Here is a 12215-nt window from a genome sequence, read left to right on the forward strand (position 1 = left end):
GCTTTCATTTGTGGCCATTCTCGCTTCTGAAAAAGAGCTTTTTAGCTGAGTAAGCCTTACCTGCTAAAATAAAAACCGTTTAGTATAAAACAGTTTTACAGTTTTTGTCTCCCCTTGGCTGCACCTCGTCCGGCATTGCTGCAAATTTTTCCTGGCCTCTCCGCTGATCGCTAATTTTCTCTTTGCAGTCTTTTTCCGCTGCATCGCTTTTCTCTGACACTCTCTCCATGCCTAAACATGTCAACCTCAAGTAACCTACCTCACTCATTTATGCAAAAAAAAAATCAACGTGAAAAAATGTATGTAATTTTTGAGATGCTATCGTGGTTTATCAGTAGGTACGGTGAAGTTGTTGCAATCTAACTGCCGGCACAGCGTTTGAGACGGCGAGTGTCGCCTCTGTCCACCCGACAGTGTAAATGGGTTCACCACTGTCAATCGGAAGACCACGTGTGCTGGCGTAAAGTGTGGGTACTCAGAGCTCTTCCAAGATATCTGGTCAGTGTAGAAGAGTAGGCCAAAATACCATCTAGAGGGGCTCCATTGAGCTCCCTCTCGGGGAGGGTGCTTCCATCAGCAGTGGCATGAACAGAAAAATTGCAGAGCTACACCTGTACCTATTATCACGGTTCATGCTCTTTCACCTGATAACGCTGCGTTTTTCTGAAGGTTCAGATCCTGGCATGTCAGTGCATTGACAGGGCACTTACTTGCCTTCTCAAGTATCCTTAACCACAGACTGCATATGACGGAGATTAGCGAGCAGAGGTCTTTGAAGGAGGTGCCTTTCGACAGTGAGAACTTGATTGCGGCCATCTTCTGCCAGGCCATCACCACTGGCTCGACCGCCCAGGTGTGCACTCTCATCGGCACGCGAGGGTGGTGCGACGCCGTCGCCGCACTCCGTTTGTCGTGCCAGGATGGGGCGACGTGCGGATTGGGCAAAGCGAGGCCATGTACGCCGTCACGACTGTGGTTGGGCTGCCCGATGGAATCGTCAGAATCAATAATAATCTTTATTTATTCTGGAGAAAGTGGATGAGCTGTGCAGCTCTTTCACCGTGATGAAACCATGGTTGTTGGTAGGAGGGGATCCGGTCATAATATCTTCTTGCCGCTTCAAGACCGGCTGGCTTAAAATAGCCATAAATTACAGACACAGCTTCCACAGTGACAGAACCATCTTGTAATTCGTTTTTAAATATCGCGGTTTCAAGCTGACTCTGAGCAGAAAGCTGCGTCTCGGGTCTCTGGTAGACAGAAGTGTGAATAGTGAGGCTCTGAGTGACATAAGTCAACTCCATGCACCCTGTTATGTCACTGCTGATGCAATCTTTGGATACGACTACAATGAACAAATATACTGCATACAAACATAGGAGAGGAAGTTACATCTTAGTCACGTGTCTAAAGCCTCATGATAAAATTTACATCGCGTGAAATATTGTGCTGTAATTGTGGCGATTTCTCCAATTTGTGCCACAGCTGTGTCAGTCCTCGGGCTCGCTCTTCTCAGCAGTGGCGCATTGCTTTGATAACAACTCCCGACACTTGCTGGTCCCGTTATGAATTACTTTGCACATGTTAATGACACATACACAGTGGCACATTCATATCACTGTGATGTCATAGACATAACCTCGTTGCCACTTTGAATAGCGGGCAGCAATTGTTTGCCGTATTTTAAAATCACTTACATTTGGAGATTATGTTCTCTTGTTACAGCTCCTCAAGTGCGTTGCAGTATCTGTAGCGTATGTTTTGAGCGGTTAATGTCTTCAATTCCAGGGTGAAAAATGTATTGGTGCCTCACTCATTTATAATGCCCCTCTTATTCTCTTCTCCACAGCCGATTGAATCGTTTTCGAGCGATGGCTCTGCATCTTACAGAGCAGAGAGTTAAATATGTAATAAGTGTCTTAAGATGTGTGGGGTATCTATACATAGATCACCCCTGTATTTTTCATTCTTTTATTTTTGTCAAGTTGTAATGAAGCTCGTTCCACCACTTGGTATCTCGCCTTCATGCTGCTTCCCATGAGCACTGGTCTAGTAACGATTTTACGATTATCGCTGTAGCTGATGAATATAACGCCACAAATGTTGACAAAAATTACAATTATGAGAATTTTGATTCAAAGCTTTCGTGACTGCAGGGATTCATATTCTTGGTTCTTTCGGTAAAGTCACGTAGAAGGGAAATAATGACGTTTCGACTGAAACACAAGCATCATCAGGTGTGAAATCCACAGCAAGAAAATTTGAAATTTCACACCTGATGATGATTTCTTGTGTTGCAGTCGAAACGTCGTGAGAATTTTTATTGTTTTATATTTGTATTATTTTATTATTTCCCTTCTACGTGACTTTACCGAAAGAACCAAGAATATCATTATGACAATGATGACAATGTTGATACTGTTAATGCTGCTGCTGAGGATGCTGAATCAAACGAGGTTTGGGAATCTGACAGTGCCCTTTATCAGCGAGAGGTGGCGAGTCAAATGACGACGCGTGATTGCCACCAGTGGAATTGGCAGGCAGGCCACGGCAGGGGAAACAGAGGACCCCCTCTACCCCTCCATCACGACGTGGGTCATAGTCGGTTCACGTCAAGTTCGACGGTCGCGTGTACATATTAACAAATGTTCGTGGCCAAAGTGATTTAGGGTAGATATTGGTTCAAACCACGCAATGGCAGTCTGCTACTTAAACCTATTCCGGTTTTATTTTGTTGCATTTTTTTGTATTAGTATTTTATCTTTCTGGTGAAGTTCAATGTTTAGATCTTTACTGCCGTCGAAAGGATCATATTTTTATTTTATTAAAGACGTTTACTTGGAAAATCCCTTGAGATGGAACATCCCGGTTGCCAGGGTGCGCAGGGTTTATCTGCGCCATGCTTTTTTTTCTGTGCGCATTTGCAAGCGCCTTCATTTGACGGAGCGTGCAAACGTAGTTGGATGTGAACGACGCGTCCGCTCGCAATGCTGCCGCTTCTGCGTGCAGGTGCACATCACCTGCTGCTGACTTGCAATATGCTTCATCCCAGCCAGTGTGGTGGTGGGGGGGGGGTGCCCCTCCTTTTCTCTGAACAGCGCAGGGTCTGTTGCTTTCAGCATTAACCCTGTGGGCGTTCGAAACCCCCTCCCGGTAACGTTTGATCGCAGTCGACCAACATCTACATGGTGTCGCTTGGCGGCCAGGAAGTGGGGAGTCTGAGCGGTGGGCACCGCGGTTTCGGGTGGGCCCATTGCATGGTGCGCGGCGAGTTCGTACGCTCGTGCGGGCCTCGGCGACGGTGTGCATCTGACTTTGTCGGAGATGCTGCGGTGGAGCGGTGACTTGGCGGAGCGGTCCCGTGTTTTCCCGCTCGTTCGCAGAGGTTGCGCAGTTCGTGTTTATGGCCCAGCGGCCGCTCTGGTTAATACTTATTATGAGTATTATTAATTAATACTGCAGGTATATTAGCCGTGAACAGTGCGGTCCGTCTGCTTCGCAGTGGCCGTCAAAAATCCGGTGATGATTTTTCACAAAAGGGTAGGCCACACGTGCTGGCGTCATGCTACAAATTTGTGAAAAATGTGAAAGTCGCGTGAAACGACATGGAAACAATCGGCCCCTACCGCGTTAACTCCTGCAGGCTTGTAGAACAGCGGCTTCCTTGGTGATAACCCCGCGCTGTGAGAATGGCACGAACACCAAATGTACAAATGATTGGATTTCTAGATGGGTGAAGCAGGTGTATCGGAACTGCGGGAGTCGACACGGCGGTTTGTTCGCGCGCCGCATGCCGTCTTGACAATCGATGCGTGTGGTGTGTGTGGACTCTTTTGCGTGCGTGCACAGCCATCGTGCGCTGCCCAATCTGCCACCAAGGATGCCAGCCCAAAGACATCGTGGACAACTACTTTGTGACGGACGGCTCAGAGGGGGGAGTGGCGGGCACAGAGAACAGCTCACAGGTAACAAGGGGGGCGGGGGGTGGGCTGCTCGCTTTGCCGGCATTCATATTGTAATGAATTTGACTTCTCTGAGCAGCTGGCTTTGCGCGGAATGAGCACGATGTGTTCTGTGAGCCGAGGGCTCTTCAACTGGAGGCCCACGGGCCACGTCCTGTTGGAGTGGCCCACCGAGCATCATGACTCGCCCAGACAAAGACAGAGAGACGAGCGGCAATGAAAGTGAGATGAACAAATATATTGACATGGACATGAAGCACGTGCCTTCCCATTATTCCAAGTGCCTCTTTGGGATATTTCTGTGCGTGGGCCGCAGAGTGGCGCAGTAGTAACACTCGTACCCCACAGTAAGAAGCGCCGGGGTTCGATTCCCGACTCGGACTCCTTTCTGCTTGGAGTTGTATATGTTCTCCCCCTGTTCTGCAGAGTGTGAATGAGTGTGTGGAGTTTGTATGTTCTCCCCCTGTTCTGCAGAGTGTGAATGAGTGTGTGGAGTTTGTATGTTCTCCCCCTGTTCTGCAGAGTGTGAATGAGTGTGTGGAGTTTGTATGTTCTCCCCCTGTTCTGCAGAGTGTGAATGAGTGTGTGGAGTTTGTATGTTCTCCCCCTGTTCTGCGGAGTGTGAATGAGTGTGTGGAGTTTGTATGTTCTCCCCCTGTTCTGCAGAGTGTGAATGAGTGTGTGGAGTTTGTATGTTCTCCCCCTGTTCTGCGGAGTGTGAATGAGTGTGTGGAGTTTGTATGTTCTCCCCCTGTTCTGCAGAGTGTGAATGAGTGTGTGGAGTTTGTATGTTCTCCCCCTGTTCTGCAGAGTGTGAATGAGTGTGTGGAGTTTGTATGTTCTCCCCCTGTTCTGCGGAGTGTGAATGAGTGTGTGGAGTTTGTATGTTCTCCCCCTATTCTGCAGAGTGTGAATGAGTGTGTGGAGTTTGTATGTTCTCCCCCTGTTCTGCAGAGTGTGAATGAGTGTGTGGAGTTTGTACGGCTTGGCAGCGTCATGTCACGTGTGACGGCTTGGCAGCGTCATGTCACGTGTGACGGCTTGGCAGCGTCATGTCACGTGTGACGGCTTGGCAGCGTCATGTCACGTGTGACGGCTTGGCAGCGTCATGTCACGTGTGACGGCTTGGCAGCATCATATCACGTGTGACATGTTATGATATCACATGGCATCATGTTTACACGTGTGACCAAAAATCTACCCCTTCCTTGTGTTTATGCCCCTCATATCTCCGTTGTTGTTGTTACATCTCGCTCAACTCTCTCATCTGCTTCTGTCGGTCATTTCTCGTTCACCTCGTTCAAATGCATCTCTGCGCCTCTGCCAGGCATGTCTCTCGACAGGCCACTAAAACATGCGCAGGGGCACCTCGTGAAATAACGCTTGGCTAATAGAAACAAAGAAGGCAGAGCAATCTAGACGGAATGTAGAATTCAGAACCTACGGGACACGCATGATGCTCATGGCGTCAACAAACAGGCAAGAAAACGAGTTGATTCATTAATTAAATCACGACCTTGAATCGTGACAGTTCATCAAATAACCTGGCAGCGACGGTGAGGCATTATATACCAAATCACTATTTAGCTTAAAATTAATTGGTTACCAAAGCGACTGAATGTACCACAGTGGGGGTGGGCAGGGGCCGATCGGGGGCGCTCCAGTTGCTGGGGAAAATGTTCCGAAACCCACGTCACGTGAGTGACCTGGGTGCAGAGTAGAAGGTTTGTTGCCCTCGCTGATTGGCTCATTGTCTTTTAGAAACCGCCGCCCGAGGTGGCTCTTGATCCCCGCGTGAGTGAAAGTCGCCGGGCGTGCGCCGTGCTGCCGCGGCCGGGCGGGCAGGTGGGCGGGCCGATCGATTGTCGCTCACAATTGAAAACCTCCGATCGAACGCGGTCCAACTCTGGACAAAGGGAGCCATTTTTTCTTTGCGCCGCGTAGCGCAACCCTCCTCTGATTGCCTTTGAAGCGAGAGTCTGTCTCCGCGTGTCATCGCGGTCGCCACCGTGGGCACACGCGCACAAAGGCTGTCAGGTTTTGGAGACCGTGCTATGAAAAGCAGGCTTTGAATCGCACTTAAAGCTTCATTCTTCAAGACGCAGCAGTCCTCCAAATCAATGAAACTTACATTCACATCTTTGTGAGTACATTTTTTGGACCGCCCGTCAGGTTTACGTCCGCAGGTGCTCTCCACCGAGCACTGCGCCGCCGCTCCACAAAGTGAAGAACAACGCAGACTCGAGAGTGCCGACAAAGTGACTTTCATCTCGTAGGGAGGCACCAAGCCTGTGGGCCCGCAATTGGATCTGTGTTCTCAAGTTCACAATGTCATTACTCAATTAGAATATTCATAACATTCATGGCCCCTGACTGCAAAAACTTAACAGGACCCTCCTGAAAAGTTATGAGGCTTTCCTGGGTAAGCACGTTGAATCATCTCAGCCTTTTACAGAATGTAAAATAAAATAAAAAATGTACTGCCCTTTTGTAAGCCACTGCTGGGTGAAGGTCATGGGGGTTTTTCGACCTTCTCTGTGACGGAACTCAATTCAACCTCTTCCTGGTGTGGTCACGCTGGTTTGCTTGGCTCAATACTTGTGCTATTCAAGCGTTCTGCACCCACGAAGCAAAGGAATCGATGTATTGACTGTGTGATAGATGGCAGAGGCGCTCGTGTGAATAAGTTGATATCGATGTCATGCAATTTCTTATCCTGTCCTTCGCCACGCCGTGCTCTTCCCTGACCCCTGACCTCCGACCCGCTCTTGGCCATTTACGGGGCAGCCGTGCACGAGCTGTGACGACGGTGCGGACGCCGAGGGGTTCTGCGTGGAGTGCCTCGAGTGGCTGTGCCGCACGTGCATCGAGGCTCACCAGCGCGTCAAGTTCACCAAGGACCACGCCATCCGGCGCAAGGACGACGCTCAGGACGGTGAGTGTCCAGGATTCCACGGCAACCCAAATCTGTGATCCGTGACCCACGACGCTCGACCCATTTGGTACAAAATCTGTGCGTACTCTAATTTGCATCAATATCCAATACCCGCTTGCGTGTATTTTTATCACGAGACCAGATGTGAATTGCTCTATCACCCACCTCGCTATTCGATGGATTGTTATTATTCATCCTGTTCATGAATCACGTCACCATCGTGCAAGTATAAACGTTTTCGGACGCTGTCTTTCCGACAGCCCTGTTCTTCACTTGAGGACGGCTGCTTGTGTTGTGGACGAAACGTCTGAGAATTTTATTTTATTATGTTTTATTTGTATTATTTTATTATTTCCCTTCTACTTGACTTTACCGAAAGAACCAAGAAGATGAATCCCTGCAGTCACGAAAGCTTTAAATCGAAAAGTATAAACTTGTGCCCGCAGAGCTTAGGAAAACCAACTGCATACCACTCATAGATGAGAAAATATTTTGAAGATTAGAATACGTTTCAATCAAAATATTGTCAAAATTTGGTTGTGTGCAATCTTTTTAGCGGTGCATTTGAACTGGCCGTGAGTGTTGCTTGTATGTGTATTCCCATATCACGTGAAGGGAAAGTGACGCAATGAGCTCATGTGCAGGTACCAAGACGGTGAGAGGTGGAGTTCTTCATCCAGCAGTGGATTAATCATGGATGATGATGGTTATGATGATGAAGATACAACTGGGAAAACGTTGAATGGCCTGTTTTGTATATATTGTTTTCGATGAGTAAGCGCAGAGCAAGGATCAACGTCCCGGCCAGCAGATCAGCACAAGTAGTGATGCCGTGCAGAAGCAGGCTTACCTGCCAACTCGTCTTATGCCCTCCGTGTTAATCCTGCGTGCCTCCTGAGCCAACTGCTGTCTAAATAGCACCGGTTGCACGTGCTAGAGGTGGGGGGGAATGGGCGGGCGACAGGGTGGGAGGGTAGGGGCCCCGCCCACGCGTTGACTGGCGGGCGCGTGTCTCCCTGCCCGGCTGGCCTGCAGATGCGGCGGGCATGGCCACGCTGCGGCCCGTCTACTGCCCAGTCCATCGCCGGGAGCCGCTGAAGCTCTTCTGCGAGACCTGCGACCGCCTCACCTGCCGGGACTGTCAGCTGCTGGGACACAAGGAGCACAGGTTCGGCACAAGAGATTTCCTCCTCCTGCTGCTGCTGCTGCTGATCATAATCCTCCTGCACCGCCGGATCGTCGTCACACCTTATCTTCATCCCGCTCCCGATAATCCTCCCGCTCCTAATCTTAATGCGCCGACTCGTAATCTTCCTCTTTACCCTCCTGCACGTAGATTCATCCTCCTGGGAGGCCTGCGGTCTGGCACCAATAAAATACACAGCAGGCAAAAGATCCCGTGTGTAGACAACAGAAGCGGGGAGCCCTCGGCCCCGGGGGCCATTTTTACGGGCTACCACTTGGAAATGGCTCGCAAACGATATCCACACGGTCAGCATCTTAACTGCACTAATCGGGTACTAGAGGGGGATGTGCCTGGCCTAGCAAAAACACTCAGGGCCTTTTGCATTGACAGAAGACACTTTGAGTCGTGGTTAAACTGTGGTCCCCGTCAAAGGTCCTCTCTGGTCCTGAGGAAGAGGTTCCCCACCCTGGCTCTATAGAATAGACTGCTGGAGGGGGAGTTACTGTTAGCGAGCTCCCGTTGAGGTGGGAATGGCGCGCGGGGAGCGGTGTGTGGCGGAATGTCGGCCGCACCACCAGGACGATGGGCAGCCTCGTTTTTGACGCGTGCAGGTACCAATTTGTGGAGGAGGCTTCGCAGCAGCAGGTGGTGATTATCGAGACTCTTACGGCCAAGCTGCAGGAGAAGAAGAACTACGTGCATTTTGCCGCCATGCAGGTGCAGAACAGGTGAGAGGCACGAGCGGCGGTGATGCGCCGGCGTGAGACGATGCGCTCATCCCACTGGGGTCAAATTCTCTCTAGTACTTGACCCCCACCACCACCCCCCCCCCCCGTGTGTGGTGGTAGTTTAACCCCCCCCACCACCAGCCGAATTGGGTTATTTGGGCATTCGCCCAAATACAGCCACAAGCCATTTCTGAACGAAATTGCACGGAACCTGGATAGAGCCGTTGACCCTAACCCGACAGAGTGCTCTCTCACCACAGGGGGCAGGGAGGGTGCGGTGGGAGGGTGTGGGCTGTAGTGGATGGTTAATTTTTCCAGAGGAGGAGTCATTGCTGAACCAGGATTTGGACCCCAGGGTTCAAATAATATCAAGTATTTGGAATCCGGGGTCCAATTTATTTGAGGTTAAAACACTCTTTCAAGCTGCTGGTGCATGCGCTTGCTTGAGTGTTCGCCCCCCTTTGCCCACCGGGCGATATTAACAGCGGTCGGGAATCAAACTCTGGTCGCTGTGTCCATCGTGCAGTGCGCCAACCACTGTGCCATGTCTCCCCGTGTTACGAATTGTCTTTATTAATTCATTCAAGAAAGCCTTGGTCAGGCTCTGGTAGTTCTATCAGAATGTCTCGTCTGTTATTTACATATTTTTTACGAATCGGTTTCCTTGCCGATCTGTTTCTGGTCACATGTAGACGGAGTCACTGACCCTCGACGAGTTAGGAGTGACGAATAATTAAACCAGCACGCTCCTAAATATATTATTAATTTGCGAACACCGTTAATAACCTACCCACGGATTATTGGGAGTTAACTGTTGATCTCGCCCAGCAGCCTTGGGGCCCAGTGGGCTTCAGGGTTTCACATTAACCCACCCATGAATTTTCATTTACTTCATTATATTTCCTCACTGAGTCTCAAGATACTATTTGAGGAGGGTCCTGACACATGTTTTTCGCAGTAGGGGGCAACATTGCTACGTATAACCCCAAGTGAGTATGGGAGGAAACTAGGAAACCAGGAGAAACCCCATACAGAACCTGGGGGAGAACATACAAACTCGACACAGACAACCAACCCAGGTGCTTCTTGCTACCAGAGGCACGAGTGTTGCTACCTTTCCACCAGCCTGCCGCCCTACGAGACAACGGAAGGTCGTGTTTGCCCGTGTCAGGCTGAACGAGGTCGTGGAGGCCCACAAGAAGGTGGAGCACGACATTCGGGTGGCCGTCTTCACGCTCGTCAACGAAATCAACAAGAGGGGCAAGTCGCTGCTGCAGCAGCTCGAGGTGATTGCGTCTGTCTGCCCGTCCGGCTTCCCCATTGCCACATCGTGCATCCACACTCTCCCCTGTGCAGTGTTGCCACCTCCTTCAAGTGGAAGGTCGCCAAGCGGACCTCAAGGAGTCGCTAGTTGCCACAAGATTAACCTTTTCAATTTGTCAAAAATGTAATTTGGCATTTTGCCAAGTTCTACACACGGCAAAACGATCCAGGACCCTTAAAACACAAAGCAGAAATTGTTCCTCAATTTGCACTGTGTCCGTGTCCCAGAAAGCCCGCCAGGGAAACCCGAAAAGTTGTTTGACTTCGCGACGAAATCGCTGAGTTGGCAACACCGCCCCTGAACCTCACTTCCTCATCGCCACAGAATGTTGTTGCTCACCTCTTTGGTGGTGTGCAGCTACCCCGGGCGGTCGATCCTCGCGTCATCGCCGTCATTTTGATCATTTAATTGCTCGGGTAAACAAATCTCAGGGTCGCCCATGCGGGGACATTGGGGGGAGCGCGTTGGACAAGCGCGGAGCATCGATTGGGTTATGGATTTCCGGAACGTTGCTTTGCATTCCTGGTCCCGCCGCGATCCCGAGTGAATAAATTATTGCCGATGTTTTGTTTTCTCACGGCATTGGGGGGGAGGCCGGTGGCTTCGTTGTTTCCGTCGTTTCATTGCGTTTACGACATCGCTTCGGTCCCCCTCCCTGACGCCACCCCCCGCAAGCCCTCTCTTGAACTCTCCCCATTGGAGCTGCGCGTTACAAAATATGGAGAGGCAATAAATGATGGAGTGGTGAAATCGTCTCTTATGCAGGCACGAGGGGGATTATTACATCGTGGGACCGTGAGAGGTCGTGACAAATTGGGGAAGCCTCCATCCAGCAGTGGATTGATCACGGCTGAGATGAATAATGTACGCTAAGAAAAGGGATTGTTTGTTGAAATGTTTTTCGATTCACGTCACGAGCAGATTGACCTATTAACCCCGGAGCTAATCGGCAACAAGGACCTTCGTATGTGAAGTGAGTGCCTGTTGTGGTCAGGACCAAACGGCTTGTCCCGTGACCACAGCTGGGCCGAGCCACTGCCGGGGGATTGGCTTCCCTCCAGCGGGAGGTGCTATTGCCTGCCCCATCTTTGTTTTGTTAAAACTGCTGTTTGCACAGGTGCTACTGATTGTTGCTGGCCGTTTGAGTTTCATGTCTGTGCTCAGCAACTGTGTAAAAAACTTTTTTTTCCACAAAATTTTACCTGGTGCAAAATTGATGCACTTTGTTCCCTCACTATCAGGGTTCATTGCCGTAGTTGTGGCGATTGTGCCTACGTGGGAACCACTGAGTGCGTTGCAGATCCTGGGCTGCATCTGATGTGTGACTTGGGAAGATCGCCTGGGGTGAGGATGGTTCTCTCGCTATTTCATGGACTTCCTGTTGTCTTAACTAACCCTAAAGATTCATATTAGCCAACCGATTAGCACGTTTGGCTACGTACGGTGCGAAAGAAGTTCAAAATACATTTGTGGGTCATGTATTGCTTTGCATGCTGTGCTGTGAACCCCGATATCTGAGTACGATTGCCGGAGACGGCTAACATCGGTGCCGATTGATATGCGAACGCGTCCCGCTATTTACCAACCCACACTGACCAGCGTGGCAAAGTACGCTCAAGCATCCCTCATGACGAACACAGCGTGGGGATGCCTTCATCCAGCAGTGGAATGTCAAATAACTCTAAAAGTAATATTTGACAGCTGATAATGTCCCTATGGCAATGTTCACCCCTGCAATAAGGAATATGGAACTGTCACAAATTGCTCTGGGCTGCCAACAGATGAGCACAAACCCGTGCTGATTGCGCAGGAAACCGCTTTGTCACTTTGTCACCATTATTATTCTGGTGATGACCCCCCCCTCCCTGCCTCCCACCTCCCCACCCCTCCCCACTCCCCCCCCCTAGTCGGTGACACGTGAGCGGCAGGCCAAGCTGGGCCGCCAGCGGGACGAGATTGGCGAGCTGGCGCGGCACGTGGAGCACGTCCTCAGCTTTGCGCGCTTCGCCGTCGCCAGCGGCAACAGCACCGCCCTGCTCTACAGCAAGCGGCTGGTGAGTGGGCCCCGGAGTCACAGGTT

General features: G+C 50.4%; 1 protein-coding gene across 1 annotated transcript in view; it reads left to right on the plus strand.

The window, feature by feature from the left end:
• Window positions 1-12215, plus strand: part of LOC144720466 (E3 ubiquitin-protein ligase TRIM33-like) — a 46572-nt gene that overhangs the window by 14515 nt on the left and 19842 nt on the right. Inside the window, exons 2-7 of the mRNA XM_078597268.1 lie at window positions 3850-3965; window positions 6750-6897; window positions 7933-8065; window positions 8695-8811; window positions 9983-10097; window positions 12043-12189. Of these exons, the coding sequence (XP_078453394.1) occupies window positions 3850-3965; window positions 6750-6897; window positions 7933-8065; window positions 8695-8811; window positions 9983-10097; window positions 12043-12189 (776 nt within the window). The remainder of the gene's footprint in view (window positions 1-3849; window positions 3966-6749; window positions 6898-7932; window positions 8066-8694; window positions 8812-9982; window positions 10098-12042; window positions 12190-12215) is intronic.

Source organism: Lampetra planeri, chromosome 8, assembly GCF_965212315.1.
Source record: "Lampetra planeri chromosome 8, kcLamPlan1.2.h2, whole genome shotgun sequence".
NCBI lineage: Eukaryota > Metazoa > Chordata > Hyperoartia > Petromyzontiformes > Petromyzontidae > Lampetra > Lampetra planeri.